The following is a 12,241-nucleotide window of genomic DNA, read 5'->3' as shown; positions in this document are numbered from 1 at the left end:
TTTTCACCATCTTCACCCCCTCTCTAACATAAACACTGTACCACTATCATCTCCCAGGTCACCAGTTCACTTCCCAACTTAAGTGCTCATTGTGCCCACCCAGCCTTCAGGAAACAGAAGAAAATCCTCAGCAGGAACACAAAAGCCTTCACCATCTTGTCTCCTCCTCTCCTCTGATTCTCACCAGGGGCTCTGGGTCCACAACCTTCAGCTTGACCTAAGTCTGCCCACCTGAGGGAAGCACCCTGCTCTAGGATGCCTCCGCGCACACACTGGGGAAGCTCCACTGGTAACCACTGACCAGTGAGGACCAAAGCCACAGGGCAGATGCTTCCTAGCCGAAATGCTCGAGAACCCAGGCATCTGGCAGAATAAGAGGCTCCGCATGTATTGACTGAAATGAACAATTCTTTATACAGAAAATTCAGTAGGAATATCCGCTGACAAATGTACACACCCAGAATCAGAATGGTCTTGTCCTTGTCTGTTTTCATGTAACGTCATCTTACACAGAAGGGCTTCTTGGTGACACTTACTGGCAAACAGTGAAAAACTCAAGCAATTATGAGGAGGACCAGACATCACACTATTGAGTCAAACCCTGAGCATGCAATGATCTTAGCCTCCACTAAATAGCCCATCACCTAGAGCTACAATTTTTCGTCAGGTAAAAGTAAAGCAATGAAGATAGTCTTGATTATGCCACACTTAATAATAACACACAATCTAATCAGTTTAGACACTGTTCATTTGTTTATTCAAGGAAAAAAATGAAAATTTTACGATTTCTTAAGACTGGAAACTCTTTCATGGGTCGCACACTGAGAGTCAATCTTGGAGCCCAAATGCTGGAAATTCAACAAGCAGGCATTAATCACATACTGAAATAGGTTTTGTAAATCTTCTGAGCACTTTGAATTTTAAAAAGGCCATATTTAAGACTTCCCTGGTGGGTCCAGTGGCTACAATTCTGCATTCCCAATGCAGGGGGCCCAGGTTCAATCCCTGGTCAGGGAACAAGAGTTCACATGCTGCAACTAAAGATCCCGTATGCCACAAATAAGACTCAGCACAAGTGAAATTGCTCAGTCGTGTCCAACTCCTTGCAATCCCATGGACTGTAGCCTACCAGGCTCCTCTGTCCATGGAATTTTCCAGGCAAGAGTACTGGAGTGGGTTGCCATTTTCTTGTGCAGGGGATCTTCCCGAAACAGGGATCAAACCCAGGTCTCCCACATTGCAGGCATATGCTTTACCATCTGACCCACCAGGGACTCAGCACAGCCAGATAAAAAAATAAAAATAAATTAAAAAAAAAAAAAATACTGTATCTAAAATGAGTGTTTCAAACTTATTTGTAATGTAAGTTATTATGATACAGACATAGGATTACCATGTAGAAGCTAATCACTCTTAGTTGAAATATAACAAGAGATTAAATTACATAGGTAAGCATCTCTCCAAACTAAAACACTGCATTTCAAATAAAAACAGAACAAAAAATGTAAAGGATAAAGATGTTTCTTTTTTATCATTTAATGGAGGTTGAGATGTTTTTGTTTTAAAAATGAAAGATTGACAAAAAACATCCAGAATAGCCTATTATAAGTTACTATCATAATGAAAACATTTAGATAAAATCTTAAGAGATTTAAATTTTGTCAGGGAAATTAAAATAATAAAATGTTCATCTATAATTGAAATTACTTATTTCAGGGTTAACCAATTATGCATTTTTTTAGTCTCCATTTTATAGCTAAGTTGCAGAGGTTTAGAAACCTTCTCAAGCCTAACCTACTACCTGCTAGGCCCCAGGCTCCTTCTGACTCATCCTCTGATACATGAACAGTGCTATCGAGGCCCAAAGACTCTAGGACCCAAAACATCCTCTGTTCAAGAACTGCTGTTCCTCATCAATCAGAATTGACCAGCAGCTTTCTCAGGAACCATTGATAGGCTGTGAGAAGTGGACTCATGGCCACCCAATTCAAAGAACAGTTCCGAAGAGGAGTAAAAACGTGCACCGTGGTTTTCAGAAAATAAATTCTAATTAAAATCATAACTTACATGCTATAGTTATCAAAACAGTAATAATTCTGTGTAGCAATATAACTAATATAGAGATTTATCGTCATAGTTAAACCAAAGTACAAGTTAAAATGAAAGAGACTCATTTTGAAATCTGAACACCTGTTGAACCAGGACACACCATCTAAGGCTCTTGTTTTGGTCTCTTCACTAAGAGGAGAAAGATTTTTCATTTCTCTTAACAAAATGGGCAAGAATGGTGCCCCCCAAAAAAGCAATGGGCTGAACACAAGCAACGACTCAGGTTCTAAAAGAGGACTTTTCATGCTGCAGTGCCTGTCACCACCTGCAAACCACAGGCCTCTCTTCTCTAAGGTTCAACAGGTCCTCTGAACATGAATTTTTAAGTATCCATGACAGACACAAGATTGCCAAGATCTTTTCTTGTGGCAGAATCTGGCTTCAGAAGTTGTGTAACTAGCATAAAATACTAGGAGCACTCACTGATCTGACCACAGATCCCATCTCCGCAGTAGCCCAAACTCACACACCAACCTGTTCATCATGGGACGTTCAATCCTGTAGCTCAAAAGGAAAATCTATTATACCTGCACAGAGATGCAAGGAATACATTCGCATTACCATCGCTGCCTACCTGGCTCTGCCCTAAAGTGACAAATGAACAGTGTCCAGGCTCACAAAGGGTACTCACCCCCTGAGGCAGGTCCAGTCTCTGTGGACCCTGAAGACTATACAATTCGGAGGCCCTCTAAGAAGAAATCAGGCACTATCGCAAAAGATGCCCTTGCAAAGTAAGCAGCCTTGAAGCATAAGCTTCACAAGTTGAATGATAAACCCACCTTTGACTCAACCATAAAAACTGCCAATATGTGAACCATTCTGACCACCCAAAACAGCAACTTTGCACGCTCAATTTAGTACTGCTGCTCAAGGCTTCAGTACAGGCTACGTAGTTCCCTCAGGACAGAAGAGTTCAGAACTGAGGTACAGTAAAAATATAATAATAATGAAAGTTCTCCTGACAGTGCTCATGGAAAGTGAAACAGGGAAAACCTACAGAAATCATTACGGACACCACGACGTCACTTTAAAAATAATATATACATATCTTAAAAAGCAAGAGTGTGAAAATGTAAACAAATAATTTTTGTATTTAAATGTTATGATCATGAGTCACTTTTTTTCTTTTCCAACTAAATGTTGTTATATTACTGGCATAATTAAAGAGGAAAAATAAAAGGGATAAAGGGGAAGTAGGGAGAAAAACAAGGAATCCGGAGACCTCAGATACTAACGTCTGCTAGCATCTATTTACACGTCAGCAACTTGAAACAGACCTTAAAATTTACCTCAAGGGACAAAGATAAAAGCCAACTGAACAAATGAGAGGCCCCACACCTCTCCTGTTTAGAGAACCCAGGTGTTTGTTAGTAAGGGGTGCTGCTGCTGCTGCTGCTAAGTCACTTCAGTCGTGGCCGACTCTGTGCGACCCCATAGACGGCAGCCCACCAGGCTCCCCCGTCCCTGGGATTCTCCAGGCGAGAACACTGGAGTGGGCTGCCATTGCCTTCTCCTAGTAAGGAACATCTAAAGGCCAATGAAAGCGAACTTACTTTTTGCTGGCCTCACAGACATCTGTAATATTGGAGAAAAGATGGTGACTCTCGGTCTTCGTCATCGTATCACTCAGCGCTTTAGAATTTTTAAACATTCGTATCAAGATCTCCAAACTGAGTAAATACGAGTGTTCAGAGGATATGACTTCAAAAATAGCCTGATAAAGAGGAAGAAGAAATGAGTTATTCTTTCAATTAAAGAATTAAATTGAGCTCTCATAATTCTGCTATAACAGTATCTTTAAAAATGCAAAACTGTAAGTATAAAAAAAAAAAGTACATTACCAAACTACTGTCTTTATATAAGGCACATATACCCAAATTTTGAGAAGCAGAGTCACTGCCTAGAGTGTAAATAGGAAAAAATAAAAGCATTTGGCATCCTGAGGTCACGTTTTGCCGGAAGGCAGAATCTCTGGGAGGAAGCTAGGGCAGGTCGTAAAACCTCAGGGTGACATTCATTAACCTTTGGGGTCATCTCTTCCACCCTGATTTCAAAGCATGCTGTTCTGGGACAGTGAAGATTTATGGACCTCCCTTGGGATTCAGAGACAATTTCTCACAAATCCATTTCTTCCCTCCCCTGTGGGTCCTTTCTCTCCCAGTGTTTTAATTCAACTAATCTGTAGTTAATATGAGCAAATATCCTGGGTGTATTAAGGAGCATGACTGGACCTACCCTCAAAAGGTTCTTATCAGCCACAGGAATTCTTTTATATAAACTCATACAATCGAAAGTAATTCTGTCCAATAAGCCACCCTTTCTGCTCTCCTCACTGTCTCAAGAAGGAGTGAAGGACCCTCAGCAGAAACTCTTGGTGTCAGGCACACAGAGGTGGTTCACCTGATAAGCCTTCATTAACAACGAAAAGCCAGCCCACGTATGTGGAGAGATACCAGCGCCCTGTGTAAGGAATTCATCTCCGGCCTTAACAACATCAGATTCTCCTAGAACGGCCAGGCAGAGAGAATTCCTCCTCAGGGAGGCGTGGTGAACATCCTCGCGGGCTTGAGATTCCCATCCTTCCTGGAGATCGTCCCTAATAACAGAGCCATCATCGCCGTGGCCTCCAGGGCTCCTCCCCTTAGCGCCTGGCCCAGAGGGACCCAGAAGAGTCTCCTTATAAGAACTAATGCTCCAGCTGAGGTCAGGCAGGTGGAAGCCCTGCTGCTGGTAGGTGGGCCATACTCCGTAACACTCGGTAAATCAGGTCAGTGGTGCTAAGCTCATTGTTCACCTCTATTCTTAGCATCCATAATCATTTAGGTAAGTCTTACTTCAACGTGCTGATCTAGCCTTGATTGTGTTCCAGGGACTGTAAGTGATATAACCATCTAATGATTATGTCATTAGATGTAAAGACAAGGACGTTAATAAGAGTTTCATTTAACTTGTATCTTGTGTGATTCTATTCAATTAATAAAATTATCCCCAGGAAATATAATACAGACTAAATACAGTTCACTCTTCCTGACCAAAAATAATGGATTTCGGGTTGTTGATGGATATGGTGCCTTGGAATGATTAAAAACCTTTCAAAGTAGAGGCTTTTGTAATCAAATCCAAAATGTGAAGATTCAAACAAAATGATGTGATAAACTATACAGAATAGATCACAGGAAAAGATGAGTACGTGGTAGTTTAACATAATACGTTTAATGTAATAACTTAAAACATCCTGCAATAGAAACATCAGCTACTTAAAGGAAAACCACATTAGACCTGTTAAATATCTATATAAGAGCAGAAATAAATCATAAGTAGATTTGCTATCATTAAATTTTTATATCACAAATATGAATAAATATTCTCAAAATGTAAGGGAAATGGGGTAGATTTAAAAGAGAAGAAATATTCCAATGGGATCAGGACCCTGGAGAAGCTCTTAAGCTGTTTATGCCATAATGTTAACAGTTAAAAAAAAAAAAGTACCACCTACTGCCCATCATTAGGAGAACATACTTTCTTTAGAAGTATTTATGGAATGGAATACTATATAGTGGTTTGAATAAATGACCTAGGTTAATATGTTTTTACATGGATAAATCTCAAAAACAATGTTAAATGTAAAAAGCAGTCAACCAAAACACACGTTCACAATCATATCATCTATCTACATCTTAACAGGCACACACAAACGTATGTACATAAATAGATGTAATACATGAACAGATGGATACACATCTATCCATAATTATAGTTATCTCCAGGGAGGAGAGGAAAGGAATGAAAGGAGGAGAATGTAAGACTTCTATTTTATTGAAAGTCATATTTTCTTTATAAAAATTAGAAAAATAAATGTAATAATTTTTTAAATTCTCTGTGATGTATACACCAATGTTATACACTATTCTGATTTTTTTTAAATAGTCCTATAATTCACCCTTATATTTTCGTGTTATTGCAAGCCAATGAAATAAGAAAGGGGTAATTCATGTCCTCTATGGAATTTATTTATATGCATGTATATGCCTAAGCTTATTTATCTCCAAACTCATATGCATAAGACAGAAAGAAAGTGCTCTGAGAACTTCAAAATATTATTACAATGAGCAATTTTCTTAAGCTGCATTTACTAAATTTCAACTTATGAAACTATTGCTATCTGTTCTATTTTTTATTAAGCAAACTTGTGTTTTGGTATAATTTTAGATTTCTAAAACTCTTGCAAAGAGGGTTCAGAGTTTTTCCACTATCATCCTTTTTCAGTTCCAGAATCTAATTAATGTCTTTTCCATTTTTCAGCATATTTCTTCCAGTGTAAATATTATACCTGGACTAGGTGCTTTGTTAAGTTAAAATGACATTTTGTTTTTAGTTTTTGTTTGCTTAATTGCTCAGTCATGTCCAGCTCTTTGCAATCCCATGGACTGCAGGGTCCTCTGTTCATGGGACTCTCCAGGAAGGAATACTGGAGTGGGTAGCCATTCCCTTCTCCAGGGGATCTTCCTGACCCAGGGACTGAACCTGGGTCTCCTGCATTGCAGGCAGATTCTTTACAGTCTGAGCCATCAGGGACTAGGTGCTTTATTAAATTAAAATGACATTGGATATTTTAAATTTTCTTTTCTGGGAATTTACATGTAATTTTATTTGACAATAATCACATAATGTTTTCGTAAAAAAAAAGAAAAGAAAATGAATACACTGTCAAAGGAAAATGCTCAACAAAACAGGCACCCCGAGAACCCTAACGAATCTGCTTGGTAGAAAATATATCTTTTGGAACTTCCCTGGGGGTTCAGTAAGACTCTGTGCTCCCAATGCAGGGGACCCGGGTTCAGTTCCTAGTCAGGGAACTAGATTCCACAAGCTGCAACTAAGATCCAACACAGCCAAATAAATTAATTAAAATTCAAAAAAAAAAAAAAAAATACCTCTTGTCGCTTTCTTTCCTCCTGGCTAACTGTCTGAGATAATCCATTTCTTTTCACCTAGAGTAAAAAGCAAAATAAAGTTGAGTTCATTTACTTTCACAAACAACTTCTTCATTATGTAAGGCATAATTCTATGCCCTTCAAATGTGAATTAACTGCAAAATGCTGAATTCAGTACATATTAATTTTGAGTCTCATATTCCTCAGACGACATTTAATCACATTAATAAATTAGCATAGTACAACATTAAAGGAATGAAAAGTGTCTAGAACACTACCCAATGGGTTTGAGTTAATTTGCTCTGGTCTTAGTTCTGGCTATTCCTGAAATACTTACGAAATTAATCTTCTAATTCATAAGTGAAGTCCCTGACAATAAAAGAAAGGAAGCCACTGCCCTAAGAGTTTACTGCTCAGAAACCCTGGTCAGTAATATGGTGTCCTTATTACACTGAAAGTGTAATTTTAACACTATGTGAACACTCTGTGAAAACAGAAACTCAATGGAACACCCATGCGCTTTACAAAAACCCAATCAAACAAGAAAACACAGGCCTCTTGGCCCAATTTCAACAGGTTTTTGGGTATATTTAATTTTGACAAATAAGGATGTTAATCTGATATTCTTCGATGAAGCAAGAGTACCTCCAAGAGCCAAGAATGTCAGCCCCATACTGGGAACAATGCAGTTGTGTCCCTGGTTGAATTCCGAAGTCCCTATCTCAACTGCCACACATTTCTACTTCATTGCTGCAGTTCCTACCAAAATTCAGTCTCTGACGTAGAACAGAGGTTGAATTATGAACCCCATGAAGGCAGGACCTGGAGTCTCTTCTAATATACCTGGCCCTGAGTCCAGCACATGAAAGACATTCATGCTTTTCAGTTAAAGTTTAATAAATGAAAAGTAAGGCATGTACACAATACCAACCAATTAGATCTTGAATTTGACAGAAGAGCAGCAAAAAAGGAGAATGTCCTCCCCTCATGTGAAAAAGCAATAGCAATAAAATGTAACAGAGTCTTCAAACGTTTTGCTATCTACTTCCTAAAAATACTAAAAAACCATGTTCCCTTAGACCCATTTTATGTTGACATTTCAAATTTTCATCCAAAATTTAAAGAATCTTAAAGACATATCTTCCTATTAATTGTAAATCTAGACATTTTAACCATGTGCTATCATATTCTTTTAAATGTATCTAGTGGAATATAAAAACTATGATGACAATATCCACCATCATCCATTTAAAACATATGGAGATTTTACATTATTCTTCTTTCTCCTTGAAAACCCATTTCTATGTCAATTTTCCCTCCAAATTTCCTGATATAATTCTGTGTCAGAGTATTTAATTAGTCACTCTAGCATATTTAGGGCATAGGTTTCTACATTTAATTTTCTAAAATTTCTTGTGATCAATGAGCTTTAAGTATAAAGAATCTTCTGGATTGTATAATCACTACAAACACCATTAATAATCCATAATCAAAATGATGCAATTATTTCCAATTTCAATGCATTAAGCACTAAAAGTAAAATTTTACTGAGAATGCAACTCTGAGTGAGATGGGGGTGGGGGTGTATGGTGGCTTCATTCAAGGAGGCTTTGCTGAAACCAATATTTCAAATTGACCCCATTTTATTTTGTGCTGTGATTTAACATGCTGACACAGGGCACCAAACACCAAGTAAGATTTGAGATGGGCTTTCTTTAGAAAAATGGCAAAAGGGGTAACTGTGAAAAGTGGAAATTGGACAACAAAATCTGGTGTTAACACTTTAACTGCAGATACACTCTCAGTTTTAGAGAAAAGAACGCCTAGGAATTAAGGATCTGGAAAATGGTCCCCCTTAAGCCTATTCCTGCCCACCACCTCGCCTGGTCTTGCTGAATACAGGCATGTGATGTGTACCCCAGTGTGAAGACCGCTGGTATACAGTTCTTTACATGGTGGGGTCAGGGAAATAAAGACACCTATATGTTACTGCCTTCAATCTGGTTGTTAGAAAAGATCATAGAGAGCAGTACAATAGCGTAGAAAGAGTCCTAAGTCAATAGTAAAATCAACAATCATTAACTGACTGCCAGGAAATATGCCAAGTATTTTATATCCCTGTGATCAGTGAATCCTCAGAAAAACTCTAAAAAGCCAATACTATTCCTATGCCCATTTCACAGACAGTAATAACAACTACGACTTAGGATTCCAGATCACATAACTAACAGATAGGAAGGCCAGGATCCTCATCCAGGCATACCAACTCAAGGGCTCCCGCTCTTAATCATGATAGTATCAGGGACAGGGGACCCCCAGTTTTCCATGAAGGCACCTTACTTCTAAGGTCGGGTGACTGTCACTAATGATGATCCCTTCTAACGCCAGGTCTGCACCAAATCTCCACATGTTTGTTGTCATCACACATATCACAGGATGTTCTCAGCCTTATCTACCATGCTGACACTGGGCCAGCCTGTCAGCAAGAATGCATGGTTAAAAAGGCTTCTTCATACATTTTAATAAGGGAGGAGACTGGCCAAAAGAATGAAACCATTCAGAGCTGCTCCCAGTTGGTTAACGTTGAGCAGGAATTTCACAGGATTTCCTGCCTGACTCAAAGCCCAGCAGATCAATATCCTGGCGCTGTGCCCACAGTCTCGGCAGGTGATGTCACCAGCAAGGATTTCCATGCCACCAGCATCTGCACCCACAGCTACTACTGAGTTCAAACACAGAAATCTTAAGGGGAAGAAAGTAAAGCATATGCGCTTAGAGACCTACCCAGATACAGCTAGGTCACTGAGGGATTAAGAGTACTTCATCCTATCAAAAAGAAAAAAAAAAAAAAAATCCCCAGCTAAAGTAGTTGCCCTTCTGAGGGAGAAGAGAAGGTAGTTTTGAAAAAGGCAAAGCACTCATACATAGACTTATCATCTTTCACCAACACTAATAAAAAATGATCAAACATTCCTTTAACCAAGAAGTCATCAATTAGAAACCAGAAGCCCATACAGAACTGACCAATACAGAAAACAAAAGGTTCTAAAAGTACATTCTTGGATTATAATTAAGAAAACGGGCACATTCAAGGATCCAGAAGGCCAGGTCTGGAGTTATGACAAGCCGGCTCTACCTGGCTGACTGCCAGACCACTGCTTGGGGCCCGGCTGGACGGGTTCTTCTCCCGAGCCAAGAGGAAGCTTTTTGTCCACCTGAGATCTTCCACATGCAACTCTAAATTACAGTACCTGAGAGCAGGTGCCTGGAGGCAGAAGATCAAGAGCGGGCAAGAGGATTTCAGAGACCGAAGAATGTGGAAAATGAAACCAGAAAAAGAAGGGTAGAGGGGATATATAAGAGGGCCCCACAGAGACTGGCAGGAGACAGGCAGGAGAAAACTGGGAGAATGAAAACACAGAGCAAATGTCAAGTGGAAAGAAACAAGGAAAGAAGGGGGAGGAAGGGAGAGAGGGAAACAAAAGAAGGAGAAAGGCTGTGTGCAACGATTTTAATAGTATGTTATCTCTGGAAATTTTCTATTCAAAACCAATGACCTATTACTAAACCGAAGTAAAAATCACTGGTAAGCCCAGGCTTCTCTTTTGCACAAGCACACAAATATGTGTGTAAAACATATGTTTACAATAAAACCTACAGTTTTTACATTTACATGTTTCTGCAGTTTGCACACTTGCTAAGAGAATTAAAATATCAAGTTTATCACATTTCTCCAAGTGTTCTCCTTGTTTCCACATGTGGAAAAGATGATACACCAGCTTCCAAAACTGGATTCCTATAGTCATCTAAAAGGAAAGAAACTAAATCGCACAGGCTCTTTTTTAAAACTTTTTACATATGTATCTTGCAGTGGCGGTTCCAGCCCAGCACAAACGGGAACACACATTCTGCCAAGCAACAGGCCTTTCCAGCTCTCCTCTGACCTCACTAGAACTTGCTCATTGCTTTAAATTTCCTATTTAACTATATCATCAATAAGTACAGTTACAAATGTAGTTGAATGAAACATTAAGAGCTACACTCAGTTTGAGGTTCTTGATTTTGTACAATCTAACTAATTCACAAAACCGTTCAAATCTTGCCATGGCAGATTCTACACTTTTAGGAGAACATGTGAATATATGTCAATATTTATTTGACATATATGACATATATTCAAATAAAAGTCAATACAAATTAATTCAAATAAAACAAGACCGTAGCCCACAACGACAGTTCTGACATATGTTAAAAAATATGAACATATATTATGTGACTTGTCAAGGCAGTGAATGCAGGGAACTCACTAATCTCATAATAGTTCTAAATTCATAATTATATTTTTACTGCTGTAATTGGTATTAAAATTCTCCACCTATGATTTTTTTGTAATCAACATATTTTCCATGTTCAAAAGAGACAAAAATTAACAACTGGCTAAAACAAATAAAGAACAGTAATAGATACTTCATCAATGGATATACTGTCTAACTGGCTCTAAGATATAGTTTTTGAAATTTAAGATAAACTCCCCAAAGGATAGATCCAAAAGTTACTCCACCTAAAACTGATGCCAAGTTAGTCTGAGAAAGACAAATATCATATGATATGACTTATATGTAGAATCTATAAAAATTATATAAATGAACTTATTTACAAAATAGAAACAGATTCACAGACATAGAAAGCAAACTATGGCTACCAAATGGGAAAGGAGAGATAAATAAGGAACTTGTGATTAACAGGTGCATACTTCAACATAGAAAACAAATAAACAGCAAGGAGCTGATATATAGCACAGGGAACTATACTCAGTACTTTATAATAACCTACATGGGAAACCTACATGGGAAAAGAATCTAAAAAAGAATAGATACATGTATATGTACAACTGAATGACTTTGCTCTACACCTGAAACATGACATTGTAAATTGACCATGCTTCATTTTTTTATGATTAAAAAAATAAACAAAATGGATGCCAATTTCCTTCGTGATCCTTTGCAAGCCTGAGCTTGTTAGATGACTATCTCATGAAGGAACAAGCAGGCTTCAGGTAGTCATTCCACTTCTGCACTCATCACAGCTACAGCTGATTTCACCTTGTGAAAAGCTGTCTTAAGGAAACCTAGGCAATGTTCCTTGGCCTCTGACACCGCTGACTACAGAAGGCAGTAAAAGCTGGGTTCTCTAAGTTT

At 38.5% G+C, this 12,241-nt stretch overlaps 1 protein-coding gene across 2 annotated transcripts in view; it reads right to left on the bottom strand.

Moving 5' to 3' along the window:
- ARHGEF26 (Rho guanine nucleotide exchange factor 26) overlaps positions 1–12,241 on the bottom strand; it is a 136,058-nt gene that overhangs the window by 100,288 nt on the left and 23,529 nt on the right. For both annotated transcript variants that reach the window (XM_061168169.1, XM_061168168.1), the window contains 2 exons: positions 7,044–7,100; positions 3,663–3,823 (listed from right to left, as the gene is read on the bottom strand). In XM_061168169.1, coding sequence (XP_061024152.1) covers positions 3,663–3,823; positions 7,044–7,100 — 218 coding nt within the window. The remainder of the gene's footprint in view (positions 1–3,662; positions 3,824–7,043; positions 7,101–12,241) is intronic.

This window comes from Dama dama, chromosome 19, assembly GCF_033118175.1.
Source record: "Dama dama isolate Ldn47 chromosome 19, ASM3311817v1, whole genome shotgun sequence".
NCBI classification, from domain to species: domain Eukaryota; kingdom Metazoa; phylum Chordata; class Mammalia; order Artiodactyla; family Cervidae; genus Dama; species Dama dama.
The sequence above is the reverse complement of the archived record's forward strand: the minus strand, read 5'-3'. Positions and strand labels throughout refer to the sequence as shown.